This window comes from Emydura macquarii, unplaced genomic scaffold (genome assembly GCF_026122565.2).
Source record: "Emydura macquarii macquarii isolate MOO-44397 ecotype Brisbane River unplaced genomic scaffold, CSIRO-AGI_Emac_v2 contig_71, whole genome shotgun sequence".
Lineage (NCBI taxonomy): Eukaryota > Metazoa > Chordata > Testudines > Chelidae > Emydura > Emydura macquarii.
The window spans coordinates 4,080,290-4,099,443 of record NW_027130208.1 but is presented as its reverse complement, the minus strand read 5'-3'; the positions used below and the strand labels follow the sequence as shown (position 1 = coordinate 4,099,443).

The 19,154-nt window shown below is 46.1% G+C and overlaps 1 protein-coding gene across 7 annotated transcripts in view; it reads left to right on the top strand.

Moving 5' to 3' along the window:
* CADPS (calcium dependent secretion activator) overlaps positions 1-19,154 on the top strand; it is a 332,826-nt gene that overhangs the window by 146,863 nt on the left and 166,809 nt on the right. For all 7 annotated transcript variants that reach the window (XM_067541603.1, XM_067541583.1, XM_067541594.1 and 4 more), the window contains exons 5-6: positions 1,334-1,570; positions 5,034-5,155. In XM_067541603.1, coding sequence (XP_067397704.1) covers positions 1,334-1,570; positions 5,034-5,155 — 359 coding nt within the window. The remainder of the gene's footprint in view (positions 1-1,333; positions 1,571-5,033; positions 5,156-19,154) is intronic.

Sequence of the window (19,154 nt, the reverse complement as noted above, 5' to 3'; positions counted from 1 at the left end):
GTGGGAACATCTCCACTGCTCTTTCTAGCCCTCTAGCGTGTGCCTGAATCAGTTGACCTGGGTTCCAAGACACTATCGTGGAGTTTTTTGTTGCTGCTGCTGCTGCAGTGTAGACACATCCTTCTCCAAATCGCTGGCCGATATTGGGCCACATACACAACACCCAGAGCACTGCAGCAGGGCGCAGTGGACAATCCTTGCTTGGCGGGAGGACGTTCTTGCAGCGGAGGCACTGGCCTGGCACTCAAGCGATCAGGATTCAGTTCCCAGCTCTGTCAGACTCTCTGGGTGACCTTGGACAAACCACTTCTCTGTCCCTCCTGTGTAAAATGGGGACAGTGCTCCTTTAGAATTCTTCTGCGGGTGCACCAGGAGAGCAAATCCATTTGTGTTTGAGCCGCGGGTGCCCTGTAGCTAGATGGGAACCTGCCAAGGCTCTTCTGTGGTGCTGGGCCCTGCAACCCGGCGGCACCCAACGACAAGCGTTGGATTTCGGTCAGGCGTGAAAACAACCCGAGGCTCTCTGCGTTGGGTTGGCTCTGATCACCTCCTCCTGCCCATGGGGTGGGCCTGCCGGCTGCCTGTCCCACTCCTGCCAGCTGTCGCCACCTCACACACGGCGCAGCCAGGCACTGGCGGCCAGCCGGAGCAGCGCACACAGTCGCCGCCACCACCATGACCCCACAAGCAGGAGGTGGCCAGAGACCGACCACAGGCCTGGGGAGTGGGAATTCCCCATCGGGACAAGCCCGCAGGGCTGACGCAGGTTCTCGCAGACGTGTTGGGTTTGGGTCAGTTCTGAAAATGGCACGACGCTCTCCGGGCAGGTTCAGGTTGGCTGTGCACAGCTACGGTGGGTGTCCAGGTAGGCCTTTAAAATTAGACCCCAACAGACCTCTAAGGAGGAATCTGTCATTTGAATGAGGGGAGAGAAAAAAGCAGGGTGCCATTCCTCAGCTTGTTAGCGAAGCTCCATTTACTTCAGAGTAGCTAGGGCAAATCACACCAGTGGAGAGTGTAGGCCAGGGTGTCTATACTGATGAGGCATGCATACAGGAGGCAAGCGGCCCTGACACGTAATGAATGTGAAACGGAGAAATGCATATGGGAAGCCACAGTGCATCACATAAATTCCAGGCACTGACGCAGCCCGTTGCTAAAGGTAAATTATCCATCTTGTCACCAAGGGGGTTGGAAGAAAGCTGTTCTGGATTGTGGTAGTTCTCCACACTCTAAATGCATGTGGAGGCATAGCCAGATCTCTCCCATGCAAGTGACTGTTGAGTATCCACTAAATCTTAATGGATTTTTCTTCTTCTTGTTTTAACCGAAGGAGCGCAAGTTTCCAAAATTTGTATCCAAAGAAATGGAAAACATGTTTATTGAGGAGCTGAAGTCATCCGTCAATCTGCTGATGGCAAACTTGGAAAGCATGCCGGTGTCCAAAGGAGGCTCAGAATTCAAGTTACAGAAGCTAAAACGCAGCCACAACACCTCAATAATTGATATGGGAGAAGAAAATGAAAACCAGCTTTCAAAGTCAGATGTTGTGCTGTCCTTTTCCTTGGAGGTAAAAGCTACAAACTGTCTCCATTTCAACATGTAATGTGCTGAATTAGTGTGAGTAAGAATCATCAATACCGAGCCAGTTTGAGCTATGAGAGGAGATATTAAAATAGCAGCTTGTGGAGGCCAAATCAGTAAAATGATTTCCCAGTCCCCTAGAGAGCCTTTCTTCCCTTTTAGGAAACAATTATAAAATCCTTTCGCCAATCCTTTCATAATGTGCCCTTTTAGATTTCTCACAGTCTTGTTAGAAGGATCTTATGTGAAATAAGATACTAATGTGACATTCAAGGTAGTTTGTAGCAAGTCACTCAAACAGTAGCATAATTACCTAGCATCTTCACAATGTGGCAATGTTTGTACCAAATGTAGATGGAATGAGCTAAATTCATCTCCAGGGTGACTCCACTGAAATTGGGTGGAATTAATCCAAGGACTAATCTGGTTGCCTAATTTCTCCATACTGCTTTAAAAACTCTCTGTTTCAGGGAATTGCAAAGTTTCATTCACTTTGTTTTTTGCAATAAAAGGGTTATGTGGGGGTTTTTAATCAAAAATAGAACTTCTGGGATAGAAATATTCATCAGTGTAATTTCACAGAGGCTTTATTACTGGCTCCTAAATTACTAAATCCTTGTGCTTTAGGTGTCTTTGCATTTGATTATTGCCAGGTAGAGATGTCACCTTATTTCTCAGAGAGACAAGGTGGCCGAGGTAATATCTTTTATTGGACCAATTTCTGTTGATGAGAAAACAAACTTTTGAGCTTATACTGGATGGAGCTGAAGAAGAGCTCTGTGTAAACTCAAAAGCTTGTCTTTCTCCCCAACAGAAGCTGGTCCAATACAATATATTACCTCACCCACCTTGTCTGTCTAATATCCTGGGACCACCATGACTACAACAACACTGCATGCTTTATCCCTCAATACGTCTTGCTTCCTTGCTGGAAAACTATTAAACCACTGCAGGGCACATTGCAAGTTTTGAATGTGCTCTCTGGGGGAAACGTGTACTTTGATGGCACTTTTTGTTAAACGTGGTCCGACACTGCTCAGCGCTGTGCAGAACGTAGCATATGCAATGTAGGAAAGATCCTCGCTCCAAGGAGCCTTTGCTGTTCAGATACACTAGGGAACAAATGCAGAGATGGTGTAAGCAGTGGTGTCGTTACACATGGTCAGTGTATGTGCACTACATGTCATGTGTTTGGAAGGTCAAAAAAAGCAACAACCAGCAGGAGGTAAAAAGGTGTGATATAAAATCAAGGGGATTTATATTTACCATTTCCTCCATTCTTCTGTCTGGTGTTTTCTCTGCTGAATATCCCCTTTGCTGTGTAAGTTACACCCATTTACAGCCAGCTAGCCCAATTTATCAAGAAGCAACTTACGCCACCATTTACAGTATCTCTGAATTCAGCTTTTAAAATATTTCAGTTAATATTGGCTTCATGATATTCAGTGCAGCTTTACTGGAAATTTGGTTTATGTATGAACCCAGGGAGAGTGTGTTTGATGTAGACATCAAACCGGGCCGAACTAGTTTGCACACAGGTACCAAGAAACAAAGCACTAGACTTACTCGTAGCAAACGTATGCGCCATGCATAAATGAGCTGTTCAGTACAATGTTGTTTAACGTGTTTGTCCCTTTCTAAACTGATCCAGAAGGAAAGTAGCGCTTTGAAGTTCTAGAGGGTGAGCAATCCATTCATATGCGCAGAACATTTTCTGCAGCAGAACTTTGGCCAAGAAACATTGATTCATCAGAGAATCTCCAGAGAGCTCTGTGTGGATGAGAGAATCCGCAGGCGAATGACAATGCATCAGGGAATATGCAGAATGGAATTTTGAAATTTTAGCTTACATTCTGCATCACTATTTGTAAGAAGAACAGAAACCTCCCTGTGATTTCTTGGTGCAGATACATTAACATGATAATTCATCACAATTAAAAGACGAAAAAGGAAATTCCCTCTAAAAAGTTTTGATAAGACAGGCTTAAGGTTGAAAATACATATACTGTGTCATACACGAACACATGCACCGTCCTACTGGACTTCTTGTGTAATTACACTCATAGATGAGTCACCTACTAGGACTGAACCCGTGATCTCTGGACCGAAAAACATAAGCTTGTCCTGCTTGAGCGAAGGGATCCTCAGCGGACTGATACTCTCTGTTCGTGGCCTAGCCCCTAGAGAGGGACAGAGAGCCATACTGTGCGGTGGCATACCGTGGGTCTCCGGCACCTGGGGGGCCAGTACTTGCATTTGTGCTCCCCCCGTCCCGGGCCATGGCAGCAGTGGCACAGCTTCCCGGGCAGGAGCCAGAGATGCTGACCAGGGCATGCAACAGCTAGCACCGAGCTTTTGCTTTCTCTTCTGCTGCTGCTTCCTCTTTCCTTTCTGCAGCTCCCCCAGTCTGACTTCCTGCTGCTGCTGCTGCTCCACTTTCCACCTGGCTGCGGCAGCCCAGGCTCTTCTTCCTCTTCCCACCGGGCTTTTTTCTTCCCTTCTCTCTTTCTTCCCCTTTTTTATTTCTCCTTCCCCTCTTTCTCTTCCTCCCCCCTCTCATTTCTCTTCCCCCTTCCTTGCTTCCTCCCTCTCTCTTTTTTTTCTTCCTTTTTCCTCTTCTTTTGTCCCTTCCCTTCTGTCTCCTCCTGTCTCTCCTTCCCCCTCTCTCACTGATTGGTGCTGCCTTCAAGAGAGATTTCCCTCCGCCCCCCCCCCCCGCCCCGGCCCGGTCAGTCAGTTTGCAACCCAAGCCCCTTGGAAGCTGCTTCTTGAGTTCCCCCACCGCCTCTTTAGGGAAAGTCCCGAGTCCTTTGCTCCCCGCCTCCCCCCCTCCCGTCACTGCAGGATTGTTTCCTTGCAGGAGACTAAGGGGGGGCAGTTAGTCCATGCCAGGCGAGCAGAGCCTGCCGGGGTGTCCCCCACGTCTCAGGTGGCTGCCGCAGCTCCTAGGGCTTTCACTCCGGCAGCCGGACCCAATGAGCCTGCCCTAGGGCTGCCCCAGAGGGAGGAAGAGGCTGTCGTGGGCAGGGGAGCCCGCAAACTCTGAAGGGCCCCCCCTCAAAGTCAGCGCCGGCAGGGCCATGGCTCCCTCCCTCCCCTCCCCATCGGTACGCTACTGATCCTCTGCCAGTGTGAGGCAGGCAAAGAACTGGGGTTGGCAGAATTTGCAAAAATATCAGCAGGAGTTTGAGTCCAAACTGCAGGGCCGAGAGCGGTCTGGATTGCCAACGTTTTGTGAGTGGCTCCTTGTTTGGATCTCGGCTCCTCGCGAGGTTTGATGATTGGTCTTGCTGTGTTCTGATGTTGAGGGAACTTGGCACCCTACAAGAGCAGCCGCATCCAGGGGTATATTTGGGTTGTCCCCCTGATGGCAGAGCTGCAGCTGGAAGCGCTAATTTGCTGTTGTCCTGCTCAGGGCTTTCCTTACGCTTCCTCCCTTTGTTCCGTAGGTTGTCATAATGGAAGTGCAGGGTCTAAAATCCTTGGCTCCAAACCGCATCGTTTATTGCACTATGGAAGTGGAAGGTGGAGAGAAACTGCAGACTGACCAAGCCGAAGCTTCAAAACCAACGTAAGTTTCTCTCCTTCTCTTGCATGTTCTTCTCTGCTCCACTGTTTGCATGAAAAGTAACTATATGCGGAAACCTTAGATTCATATGTTGATAAATATCAAGACGAGAAGGGGCTGTTAGAACCTGCATCTGAAAAGCTTCCTTCATTTATTCCCAGATGCAAAGCGTACCCATCCACAGATATTCAGAACTTTACTCTGCACCAAATGAACAGGGAGGCCCAGTTCCGCAAAGCCCATAAGCACGTGCTTAAGTCCCACTGAAGATAATGGGGATTAAATGTGTGCTTCAAGTTACGCATGTGATCTTAAGGGCTTTGCTAAATCGGGATGGAATTAAGCATGTGCAGAAAGGTAAATGCGTGCTTAAGTGGTTTGTTGAACTGGGGCCATTGGCGCCACACACATCATCTCATCCTCCCTCGCTTGTCTGTGGAAGTAATTTGGGAAAGAAAAAAAGCCAAGGACGATGGAAGAGGAACTCCTTTTTGAATGGCAGCAGTAATGAGAGGAAGGGAACTGAAAAGCATAGGTGTGGGGGGAGTCTTTAAAATACTTTCAAGAGCCACTGTTGGGGAAAGAAGAAAGAGAGCAGAAGTTAGTGATGGGTGAGAATGCAGGGACAGCAGTGGGGAGGAGAGGGAATAATTCACGTGTGATGGATGTTAGTCATGACTGGAGACTACTCACATACTGCCATGATGTGTTATAAAGACCTGTATAGACTGGAGAGAGAGTGAAGAAGATAAAAGACAAGAGGGAGAGAGGGAAGAGGCTGCATTTTAGCAGCCTTTCATTTCCTCTTCACTTTCTTCTCCTTTCCCTCAGACAGACAGACACACACACACACACACACACACAGACACAGACACGGTCTTTTCTCATCTCCTAAGCAAGGTGGCGGGCGCCAGTTTTGGAAATGATGGAAATAAAGTGCTTTCTTGTCCAGGGCCCCAGAGTGATTGGAGAAAACCTCTGTTTGAAAGAGAGAGGCCGGGATTCCGGAGACCGGCTCAGCTCAGTGTTGGGCTGCGGTCTCAAGTTCCCGGCGTGGAGCCGTGCGCTGCGGCAGTCTTTGGTTGGCGACAGGGTTCGCAAAAGGAAAATTCAGTTTGGTTAAAAGGGTCAAGATGTGAACCACCAAAGGGAATATCCTCTCCCTGCTATAGTCTTTGCTGTTCTCTGCTCCTCTCCCCCGCAGACCCTAGAATGGCCCCACTCTCCTCTTCCATCCGCTGCCCCATGCTTCATTCTGTCAAGGGGCTGCTGGGGCCGGTGAGAGGGAGGTGACAGCTGTTACCGTGGGAGAAGTAAGTGGGAAGTTTGGCTAGCTGCCAGGTGGGCCCTGAGAGTTTGAAAAGCAGGCAGAACTCAGCCCAAAGCTGCTGATGACCATGCCAGTGGCTGAAGGGAAACGTTTCGCACAGATCTAATTGGGTGGCAAAGTTGGAGAGACAAAAAGACACAACCGTGTTTCCCCCAGGGTTTGTAGAAAGGGCCAAGAGACAAAATTTCTCCCGAGCTCTCACCATGCCAGGAAATATTCAGAGATCCTACAGTATCTGCCCCGAGCCTCATCGTTTTTTAAATACAACTTTTCTCCCTGTAGCCCAAACTAGTCATAGGGGGTGAACCAAGTGGTTTATCCTGCCTTGGTGGATTACCTTAAAGGCAAGGCAAACTTTGGAACTTTGCCTCTAAATCTTGCTGGGTTATATAACTTTGTTCTTAGTGGGAAATGACATGTGATACCCTCACTTTTCTCTCTCTCATCCATCCTTTTGCACCAGAGCCTGCACTCTGTCCTTGTTCCTTCTCTCCTTCCTTTCTCCTTCCTTTTTTAGTGGCAGAGAAACATTCTATGAATGGAGCTAGTTGACCTGCAGGAGCTGCCTAGAGAGGCCTGCTCAAAGATCGTGCTTCCTGCTCCTGGGGATGTTGGTGGCCAGTAAGCCAATGAGGGCACTTGTTTGTGTCCCACCATGCACAAGATGTAGTAGAACCACCATGTATAGGATTTAGGGGTAGAATGTAAAACAATAGACGCTACTGGCCTGGTTTTTCCAAAGTGCTTAGCTCCCATTAGCTCTCATTGAGAAAATGGGATCTGAAAACTGTTCAAGAGAAATTCCTAAGCCATGGGATTTCTCAGCTCTGCAAACCATTCTGTATGTAGCAAAACAAGGCTTCCAGCATTTGGAACCAAAATCAAATTAGTAAGTGTCTGTGTGAGGATGTAGTGAGCGGGTCCCCAGCGTACATACATCATCAACGCTGAACGGCTTTCTTGTATTAATCTTGACCTCAGATCAGCAGCTATCAAAGTTTCAGTCTCCCTGCCCAATAGGAAATCCTGAACTCATTCACCCAGCCTTGCTGCCCAGGTACCTGTCCGGCATGTTGCAACGTACTTCGGGTGTTTTACTCCCGAACTCAGAGATGGAAAAGTCGGTGTGTTATGCACCCTTTCATTCGGGCCAGTTCCGCTCTTCTGTGGGCTATTAGACTATAGAAAGCAGTGCCATCAACGTATTGGAAAGCACCAAAGAGCTGCAGTTGTTCAAGCAGGCTAGTGTGTCATACGTGCAAAGGACAACTCATGGCACCTCACTGGATTCAGGTGTCATCGGCATCAGTTTACACCAGCTGTACATATTGGCACTGGGCAGTATCAAAGCTGCTTCAGCATGTCTTTGGGATAACTTGAATAACTGATATGTGGCTCCATCACTCCTGAGTAATGTCACCATCCCAAACTCATACTGATAAAATCTTTCTAGCACACCATCGTGTGTGTGTCTATTTGTACAGAGACATATGAGTATGCATCGTTTTCAAAATGAGTTCCTAAACTTCGACTCCTAAATCCATAGTTAGGTATTTAACTAAGCAGGCAGCGCCCATTAGAACTTCTTGCTGCTCAGCATTTTGGAAAATTGGGGCATGTACTCAGGTCCCCAGGGATTTAGGAGTCAAACTTTAGGCTCCTATTTTTGAAAACCTTGGAGCTAGAGCGGCATCTCTGTATAGCGAGAAATAGATATCCATCCTGCATGAGCGTCTCTTCCCTGTCTGTGAGCACCAACTGCAGTCATGTTCTTGCTCACATATTTGAGTTTACAAGTAGCCCATTTTTCACTGCATGTGTCCGTTATCCAGAAGTGCCTTGCCTGTAGCATTGTATGTACTGCAGCCATGTGATACAAAGCACCTGCCATTGCTTTAGCTGAATCCACCTACATATGCACTTATATTACCCATGACTACCATTGTTTCCAGCTTCTTCACTGCACAGCAAAAGCTTTTATAATATGTTTTTTCCTCTTCTCTGCATGCCATTTTTAGACAGATTTAAAAAAATAATGAGTCCCTCAGCTGAAGTCCAGTTGCCATTAGCCTAGTGATCAATAGGATGTCCATCAAGCTTTTATACAAGCTTTACTCCTAGTGCAATCTAACTTCCTCCAGTGCTAAATAAAGCCTACCCCCAGACTGAGTTTTCCATTGCCTTATCTTCACATTCCATGCTCTATGTTGCTTCCATCCCCCTGGCAGTTAGGAGTACCCCACTGTATGTGTCAGACATTTTCTGTACTGTTTCCTTGCAAGTGATGGTTTGCTTAGTATTTACCAGTTCATAAACCCAGTGACATTTCTGTAACCCTTCATGCACTTCCTTGCAGTTTGTTGAGGGGATTTCATAGACCTCTTGTAATCCCTGCTTTTTCAGATGTAACTGTCAGGTCTTCCCTGTTAATGATGTATCGACTGTATTAATGTTGAAGGAGAAAATGATTGTGTGACTTTTGCCTGCTAATTTTGGGTATTTGTAATTCTGAAGCAATAGCCATTTGGATGTGAGACAATGTCTTCCTTTGATTCACGACAGAGATTCTGCACTTCTTACATGAAATGCATACTGAGCAGCTTTACTGAGTAAAGGTCAGATGCACCCTTTCTTGAGATGCTGAGTTATATTAGGAGGCCCAATTGTCTTCTGATTCCTAAATCTTCAGATTTTCTTTTTCCCAAGCACCACAAATCCCAATGGAGGGACGAGGGAGATGAACTAGATGACCTAATAAGTCAGTTCCATCTCATATTTCTGGGCTTCTTTAAGATTCGTTCCAAGGACACCATTTTCTGTAGATGACCATTGCCACAGGGATAGTTTCAAAGGCTCAAGAAAACAACGCTGAAAATCATTGATCAAAGTAGAAGCTGAAAATATCAGATTGCACCGTACACGTGTACACAAACAATGCAGCAAACAAACATTTCCAGACGGTGTTTCCAAGACTTCTCAGGCGGTAACAACAAAAATAGGCTTTTTTAAAAGAAAATTTAAGCTAATGTAAGTTTGCCAAAATATGATGCAAGTTCCAATGTTAAAACCTTCTTAATGGTGTAAGAATTAAAAGGGTTTTGTAATCTGAAACTGTATCTGTTTCTACTTGACAGCTTACAGCAAGTTTCTTACCTGAGCAAAAAAAAGCACCATCACAGAGGTTTAGAGCACAATCTTGCAAACTCCTTCATATGTAGCCCTCTAAAGTCAGTGGCAAAACTCCCATTGGCTTCAATGAAGTCAGGCTGTCAGCAGTGTGACTAAATAAAATCATTCATGTGAGTAAAGATTTTCAGGCTAATGGCCTGCTATCCATTACATGTGCAGCAGAACATGCAACTTTACTGCTGATTCACAAGAGAAGTTTGCCATAGGCGTTATTTTATCTTATGCTTCTGTTCGCCAGCCTGTTCTAGCTAAAAAATGTGCTTTCTTCAAAGAAGCCAAATATGATGCAGCATCCATCATTTTAATATTTTTAAGACTTCATTAATGTTTTAATTGGTTTATGTTCTTCTGTTTTGAGTTGTTGTTGACCCTGAACATTTTTATACATATAATATGAAATATTACATCTTTAAGAAAATATAAATACCAAACATTCTCCATGGTGGCTGTATAGGAATTGGATTCTATGGGACTTTTCATCAAGGACTTTTTGCCAAAACAAATAGTCTGTACACCAAAATACATATGCCATTGATTATCAGCATTCCAACATGAATGAGCTGGAACGTTGTTTCCACATGGAATGTTTCTGTTGCCATATTGAAAGTAATTGGCAGACTTTTGAACCTGCACAGACGCAGTTGTGGAATCAGGCTTGAATTCCATCAGCGTTAATTTCCATTCTGAAGACATAAAAGATGCTGCTGCCCTTCCACCTTAGTCTGGTACTATGCCAGAAAAATATGAATATTCAGTCATCTGAATCAAAACAATACAGTTGAAAGTAAGGAAATAGTCTCAATCAGTGTGTCCTCCAGCAGGGCTCACTTTCCAGAAATATTTTTAAATCCGTCTCAGAGCGGGGAAATAGCAGAGCTGTGCTTGGAAGAAAATATCCCTCAGAACCTCTGACTCCTACGATTTTAGGTATTTTTGCTGCGTCAGTGAAGACAGTCAGGATTCATTTATGGGAACCTGTTCTTACCCATTTTGAAAAGTGCTGGTCTATACGTACTGCGCTGGCTTAGGCTCTGCCCTCGCAACGCTTACCTGAACGAGGAGTCCTTTCTCACGCAAGCGTTTCCACTGACCTCGATAGGATGGCTCATGGGAGCGTTCCTTGTAAAACGAAGGGTTGCCGGATTGGGCTCTTTAATTGGATTATTTTACACCATAATGAAATGCAGTGTCTGGGCATGGAGCCATCTGGCCTTAGGAAACTCCAGTTAGTACAGAATGCTGCAGTGCGTCTCCCCAGCAACGCGAGCGACCGCACGCTCATTGTGCCCGTCCTCTGTTCGCTACACTGGCTTCCCGGAGAATCTCAGATCAAGTTCAGGCTCTTGGTCCTTATTTCCAAGGCGCTCCCAGGATAGGCAGAAGAGCCGACAGCTCTACGGTGGGGACTGTGGTCGACCGCTCCGCTCCTCAGGCATGATGGGACTTTCTATCTCAAGAGTAAAGCTGGTCTGCGTGAGAGATGGAGTTGGCTCAGGGGCTGCTCCAAGACACGGGAATGAACTCACTCAGGAACTAAGGCCCTCACAAACCTCAGCTCCTTTCACCTCCACATGCCAGGGGCATTTCTCTGACCTGCCTTCTGTAGCATAAACACAAAGCAGCCTGGACATTTAAAAATACACACAGTCAAAAAAATCCTATCAACCCAAAGCACTCCACTGCGTGTACAATTCTTCCCCTGGAGAGAGGATGAGAGACTTAGTGAACCTCATGTGACTGACATTAGTCATTTTCCTTACACCGCCACTGGAAGGCATTCAGATACTACAGAGAGATGAGAGTGGTGTTAGAACCTATATTGAATAGAATAGTCCCTGGTGCACTTTAAAAGCATGCTACACTGTGGAAACAGATGCCATTTCTGGATTTCACAAATAACCCCAAAATGCCAGGTTTCACTTGTTTACAGAATTCGGGCCCAATTCTCTAAGGGGCCAAATGCCTCTTTTTGAGGTCCAGAGTTTCCTTAGCTCTCCTTGAGGTCATGGGCTCTGGAGTTGCTTTTGTACTTTTTTATTGTCTGAAAAACATCCTAAAAAATGCAACCATTCTTAGGGAGACTAGAACAGAGAAGAAACATTTAACTATCCTCCCAAAGAAATATTCTCATTTTAGTCTCCATACTGGGACGTCCTCTTTCTGTATGTTTTGATACCAGACCATGTGTATATCATTTTCCCCCCAGAAATTTCAATCCTTACCTGAAAAAAAAGAAAAAAAGCCATCCGTAAAATCTGAACCAGTGAATTTAAACTTCTTAAGCAGTACTCCTTTTTGTACACATGGTATTTTGTGCTGCTTTAAGGATGTGTAAAACCACAGAAAAGTCTCAAAATCTCTTACAAGCTACAGTGTAAAGTGCAGGTAGATGAAATCACGCCCTCCTATACAAGAGTCCCTCTGGGTTTAGTAACACACATCCCAAAACACATTGCTCAGAAGCAAAATTGTCTACAGAGAAATATAAGTGCAATGTAAATTCCTTGTACTCACGGGAAAACTGCTTATCTGCTCTGAAAATAAAGGCCACTGTCTCAAATTAAATTATAAATACCATCTAGCTCTGAACTGACTGAAATCCAATTTCCTCATGCTCTTGCAGGCTGTGCGGGGCTATAGAAGACTACATTTCTCATGTAGCTGTTAGAGAGACAAGGTGGGTGAGGTCATATTTTTTATTGGACCAACTTCTGTTGGTGAGAGAGACAAGCTTATGAGCTACACAGAGCTCTTCTCCAGGTAGTTGTTGTCATCCAGAGAAATCATTACCTTTGGACCAGAAGGATTAATTTGAAAACCTAAACTTTTATTCTGAGAGGGTGTGTGTGTGTATTCAATATAAAATCACAGAGGTTGTAAAGACAACGAAGTGGGGTGTTAGTTATTTGGCTTACACTAGTGTCTAGCGGTTCTTATCAGTTGCCCGTTGTTCTGAGCACTGTACATGCTCACAATAACAAAAGGCAATCCCTCACCCAAAGAGTTTACAGGGATACATGTTCACATGGCTAGCCTGAGCTGAAGCCTGTACGCCCACTTCTTCACCGCCCACTTCTTCACCGCTAGTTTCAGCCATGCTAGCTAGATTAAAGCTAGCCACACCGTGCTGCAGTCACACCTTTGAGCGTCGGACAGATGTATCCGTAAGTGATTTTGAAATTTCACCCTCTGTGCCCACTGCCTACCCATTACGGGTTTTGTAGGCATCCCCGCCGTGATGATTTGAAGGAGGACAGTGACTTTGGTTTGGTTTACAAAACAATCTGCTGGCTGGTATGTAAACGGTTTAGTTGCTGGGCGTGTTAGAGTCGCTCCTCCCCATTTCTTCACATTTATACTCACTTTCGCCAGCGACTGCTCCCATTGTTTCAACCACAGTTCTTTCGGGCAAGAAGTCCTGAATTCAGCACCTCTCTATAGGGTGACACATTTGGAGAGAGAGCCTGGGCTAGAATAACAAAGGATATTTAGATCAGGATTGCAGTGAGAGTATTAACAGAGCTGTGTAGAAAGAGTTGCATAAGAAGGTGCCTGCATCTCAGGATGAATTTTCCTGTCAGGAAGATCAGTGGGTAGATGGCTCTACCGTTGTATTCTAAGCTGCCAAATCTTCTGGGGAGTGTCCCAAATCCACCAGGATTTTGACTGATGTTTGCATGGAGATTTTACTGTATACTGGATAGTGGGGGGGCTGCACTGTGGAGGTGCTACGCGATCTGCACCACACCTGCATTCATCTGCTGACTGAGGAGCTGAGTGTCTGGGGGAGCAGCTGCCACCTTAAACAGATGTAGTGTCCACGGAGCATCTGCGCAGGGTTAGGGGAGTGGGTTTTGTTCCCCACCTCTGTGCATGACATTTCCCTAAAGCCCGGTGCGAGTTTGGAGGGTGGAGTCCTTAAAGGCCTGTTTCTTCTTTGGGGCTTGTTGTATTGTTCCCAAAACACAAAGCTACTCATAGACTCCTAGACTTGAAGGCCCGGAGGGACCATCATGATCAGCTGAGAAACCCTTGGAAATAATCTCTGTGGGCTTCCCCAGCTTCAGACAGCCAGAAGGGGAAGGACACAAGCTGCCCCCTTAGTTCCCCTTTGACCCAGCTTCTTCTTCCTTTCATACTGGGCCCCGAGCAGCCATGTGACAGGCAGGCGCCTGTGAACCTTTTATCAGCTGTAGCAGCCTTTCCTGGTCACACCTGGGTGCCTGGCCTTCGTGCAGTTTACAGAATTTCGCTCTTTACAGCCTATGTTGTTTATCACTTTAAAAACATTTCAACCACTTTCCACCCATTCCTCTTTACCTCCCTCATTTTATGGGCCACCCTGATTCCATTCCAGGAGAAAGGGGAACACCTGTTAGCCTTCATTAGCCTTCTGCTAGTTCCTTGATTAGCTTGCAATGTGCTTAGCCTCCTAGGGTGCCCAGGGCGCTTATCTCGTCTTCATTTTGCTCACTGCACCGACTTTCTCTCTAAGCTTATCACCTGCCTACGGTCTTCGTTTTTAGATTAGTATGCAGCAGCTGACTGAGTCCACTGCCTGACCTTGAGCAGTTACACAGGACTCCACGTCTTTCTTTCGCTCCATTCCTTGAAAAATCACCTGCTGGGGAGTGGAGGTTTGCCAGCGAAGTTGATGTTCCGAGCTCTCAGGGGAATTTCCCATATGGGCTGCCCTTCTTTACAGCAATAGAAAATTTGTTCTCGTCATGAGTTCAGGAAGTTGAGTCTCCCCCACCCCAAGTCCTGCATTTTAAAATCACTTAATGCAACTTCACTACAAAATGAGAGGATGATGAAAATATTCCCTTGTCATTACTATTGTCCGACTACGCTCAGAGGAGGGTGATGCTGCGGATGCTGGTAATGCTGAAGTGTGAATTTGGTCCTCTTGTGACAACATAAACAAATTCTCCACCCAAGGCAGGACTCGTCTGCTAAACTCCAGGGAGTGGTACCAATGTACCTGAGAGGAGAATTTGGCCAGTTACCTGAGTTTAGGGGCTTGTTTTCACTGCAGCACTTAGCTAGAGTTGCCAGCCTAGCTCATGGGAGAGCCGCCACGCCGTGACCAGCGGTCAAGGGACACAGAGGGTATGCCTGTGCTGCAATAAAAGACCTGCAGCTGGCCCAGGTCAACTGACTCACGCTCAGCAGATGAGCTGTTGATACTGGGGGGGGGGCACAATTTAAAGATTCTGGGTGGGGGGAGCATGTGATTGCCCCACACATCACCTCTGGATCTAGAACAAAGGCTTTCGAGCTGTGGGGCAGAGGAACGTTTGGTGGGTGGCGGAAGTAACGTGGAGGGAGCACCGCCTCCACCCACTGACTCATCTCAGCAGACGACCCAGCAGAAATCTGGGGGGGAGGGTCCACGGGATGCCGTGGCCTCCCCCATGTGTTGCCTTTGCATGGGACTATAAAAGTCTGGGGTCTGAGACCCTGCGAGGGGGGAGGGTCTCAGAGCCCCAGCCCCAGCCTGAACGTTGACACTGCAATTTTTTGAGCCTGAGTCAGCTGACCAGGGCTCTAAGACTTGGTGCCATGGGTTTTTTTTAATTGCAGCGTGGATGTACCCAGCGTGACTGGATTAGCGGCTGCTGACTGGTAACTCAAGCAGATGCATCCCCTCCGCATGATTCGCTCCAGTTTCAGCAGCCCTTGGTAGGGTTTTACCCGGACAGTCCAGTTTTCGGCTTCTGATCCGGGTGCCATTTACGGTTGCCAGGTGCCCAGTTTTTTTAAACCAGAAAGTCCAGTCGAAAAGGGGACCTAGCCGTGTCCAGTCAGATTTACTGACCGGACCCCAAAATTGCAGTTACTGCCGGGCAGGGGGAGTCGCCAGGTCATTAACCTGTGCCAGCCCCTGCTCAGCCGGGGCCGCCACCTACCTGCAGGCTGGCTCCTTGTCAGACTATAGCAGCTCCCGTCCCGTCCCTGGAGCAGAGGGAGTCCAGCCGGAGTGGGGGAGGGGGTGCAGACAATCCAGTGAGTGACAGGGTGAGGGGAGTAACCAATGGGGGCAGGGCCTTGCAGGGAAGAGGTGGGACAGGGGTGGGGCCTTGGGGGAAGAGGATGAAAAGGGGACGGGACCTGGGGGAAGGGGCGGAGAAAGGCTGGACCTCGAGGGAACAGATGGAGAAGGGGTGAAGTCTTGGGGAGGGGACAGGGCCTCAGGGGTCTGCTGACCAGCAATTAGGAAGGTGGAAATCTTAGCCCTTGAGCTTCAACCCACCCCTCCAAGCCCCAAAGCCAACTAGCTTGAGTTGAAGCTTTACGTTATTCAAGCTAGAGATTTTTGGGTGTGGACAGGAGTCCGGTAAGGGGCAGAACTCATGTTCTATCTTGAGCTAATAATGCAGTGAAGACGGGCCCTAGGACTTCGTAATTCTGTTTGTCCTGACGTTAGCAAGGGCACTATTTTGGTTCCTGCTTATGGTTCTTTGAGCTAATCCCAGAGACCAAATTCCGATGTCCAGACAATGCAGCTGATTTTATATCTCAGTAACCTCGTCCCACGTGACCGCTTTGGGCCTGTTAAGAGCTAATGTTCAGAGCTAGCAGAGGAAGTCTTTCTATTTAACAACACCAACAAGTTGTACTGGTTCTATAAAATCCAAGAACTAAGGTATGTGACATATCCTTGAGTGCCACCTACTGGTATTTTATCTATTAGCGAACTATTTACAGATCCTGTAGCAATTCTGTCACCGGATGTGCCCCCATATGCTGCACCTGTTCAAGCAACCGGTTTTACTAAGCTACGTGCTCTGGAGACCCAACCGTCCTCCCTGGTTCTAACAATAAGACAGCAAGGGAAGAGAAAAAGGCCTGTAACTGTGTGAGTGGCGTGAGAGCCTTTTGCCAGCATGTCTGCCCACAAAACCTAAAGGCTTTTAATATATCCTTTTTTCAAACTTTTGTTGTTGTTGCGCGGGGTGCAACGTCAGTATTCTTCACTCTCTCAATACCAAACCCAGTCAGAATGGCACAGATGTGTATTTAAATAATCATTTAAATTTATATTTGCTTTCATAGAGAAGCCCTAAGCAGAATTCACAACATTGGATAAAACCAAATCCGTAGAAAATTAAAAACTGAGGCTTGCTTCCCCCTTTCTACAGTTTATTTTCAAAGTTAATTGAAAAGAACTCTTAATTACACAAAATAATTGGATTACCAGTCGAGTTGCATTGTTTCATTTAAGAGCTTTACAGATGTTTGCAGTTCTGTTACATTAGGAGTCATGAGGAGCTTTCTGAAAAGGTGAAGTTTGATAGTGGGAGAAGTTTATTTTCACCGGTTAGGTCTAGTATTGGGCATGATCGCTTATGAATGCAGAAGAGTTCAGTACTGATAATGTCAGCGCCAGGGGGGGCAATCCAGACCAGTGAGAGGTTGTCACCTCCTGACCCATAACCCTGAACGCCTCACCGTGCTTTGCTGTTGTAGCTCGCAACCTTGAGTGTCTGTGTAGCCACAGCCGCCTGTCAGCAGCACTCCTGTCGCACTCTGGTTTGCACCAGTCTTGGTTACCCCTTGTGAGGTGGCCCCAACACACTCCCAGTCTCAGATTTTCTCCACAACATGTGTTCTGCACTGTCCAGCCCTCTCCAGGGCAGGGTAGGTAGTAGAGCTCCGTCGCTCCTGTAACAGGTCAGTATGCAAAGTTTGCTACTATCCAAACAGTTCAGCTTAAGCACAACACTGGATTAGGTTTTATTTAAAAATAAAACAAGTTTATTTAACTACAAGGGGAGAGATTTTCAGTGAGTGCAAGTATAAGATATTAAAATCAGAAATGGTTACAGGAGAAACAAAGATAAAATGCTTTCTAGTAGCTAAACTTGGTAGAAGGTAAAATCCTTTACCACAGGTTCCAAGCAACTTTGCTGACCACATTTTCCAGATCAGGAACTCCCCAAAGTCAAAGGGCTGGTTACTTTGTCGTCTTAAATGAGAGAGAGAGAGCGAGTTTGGGGTGCTTTTATCCCTCACTTTATAGTCCAGTAACCCTTTGAAATGCATTTTCCTGAGAGTCACCCCTAGATAAAATTCATTCCAGCTGTGAGGTGGAAACATGGAGTCTGGTCGTTACAGAGGTTCCATGTTGTCGCTTGCTAAAATACAGATCAATTTATTCCTGCCCCCTCCTTTGCCAAAGAAAATTCACTTGACAGGTAATTGCCAATCACCTTTGAGGACACCTGGTTAGAGGCATCAGCTTGTCCTTTGTCTTTGAGAAACTGGCTTCCCCACTCCCAGTCTTGACTGGTGTAAACACTGAAGTCATAGTTTCAGCATATGTTCATAACTCTTAATACACATTTTGTACGTGCATTACACAAGAATATTGATGATCAGCGTGTTATTAGTTTTTAAATGATACCTCACAAGGCATATTTTACCCAAAGATTATTACAGTAATCTGCAAGGTATGAATTCAGAGATACTTTCAATTGCACCAGCACTGACTGTCTCCACACTGGTGATATATCAGGCAGCTTCACACCTGCTTTGCCTTTCAGTCCTGACTCTCCACTAGTTTAGGAGTTTTCTGATGCTCTAGTTTCCACCACTTCGTCCTGCATTGTGTCCTTGGTACCTTCTGGCCGTGTCGTAGAGCCTCTGGGTTCATCAGCACCGCAGCTCACTCCACGTATGTCCTACTTATTCTACGGCCTACTGGGGACCCACTTTTCCTCCAGGATGCCATTTAAATGCTGCGTGGATTTTCTCTTAAATGATTGGTGTTAGTGCTGGTTGATCTGATCTTCCAGTCTTGTTTCTTGCATTGCTCATGGTCTTCACAAAAGAGTGCTTCCAGAGGTCTCCTGGAATGTATATGATGTATTTCCATTTGTGAAAATGGCAACTTTGAACAAGTCATTAAGCAAAAACAAAAAAAAACCCAAAACCCAGACTTTAATGCTACTCATCTACAAGTGAGTGTTCTGGTATATGAAGGCTTAATTAAAGTGCCTTAATGGCCTGTTTAATTATAAATTCAAAATTTCTTCTCATATTTTCTTCCAGCTCATCTGCATGTTTTTTTAATTGTCACAGCAAAGGTATCTAAGTGCGCTTTTTTCCCTCTTGATTTATGTAAAGCTGGTCACATTTTTCCTCTTTCTTTTGTTGTGACTGTTCTTGCTTATTATTAGTCTGAGAAACGACTGATCAGTTAATATCAAAATGGAAAAAAATACCTACTGTACTGGCACAGCAGAACTGAGTAGGCATTTAATTATCAGTGCTCCCTTAAGGAAAGGTCTGAGGCACAACTCCTCAAAGGCCTTTAGACTCATAACTACCATTGATTTAAATTGGGAGTTAAGTGCCTAAATAACTTCCAGGGTTTGGGCCTGGCTGTTCATAGCTCGAGTCTCTCCTCAGTTTTACCTTCATTGTTGTTCCCTGGAAGTAGAATTGTTACTTTTCAGGGGACTTGTGGTTTTCTTC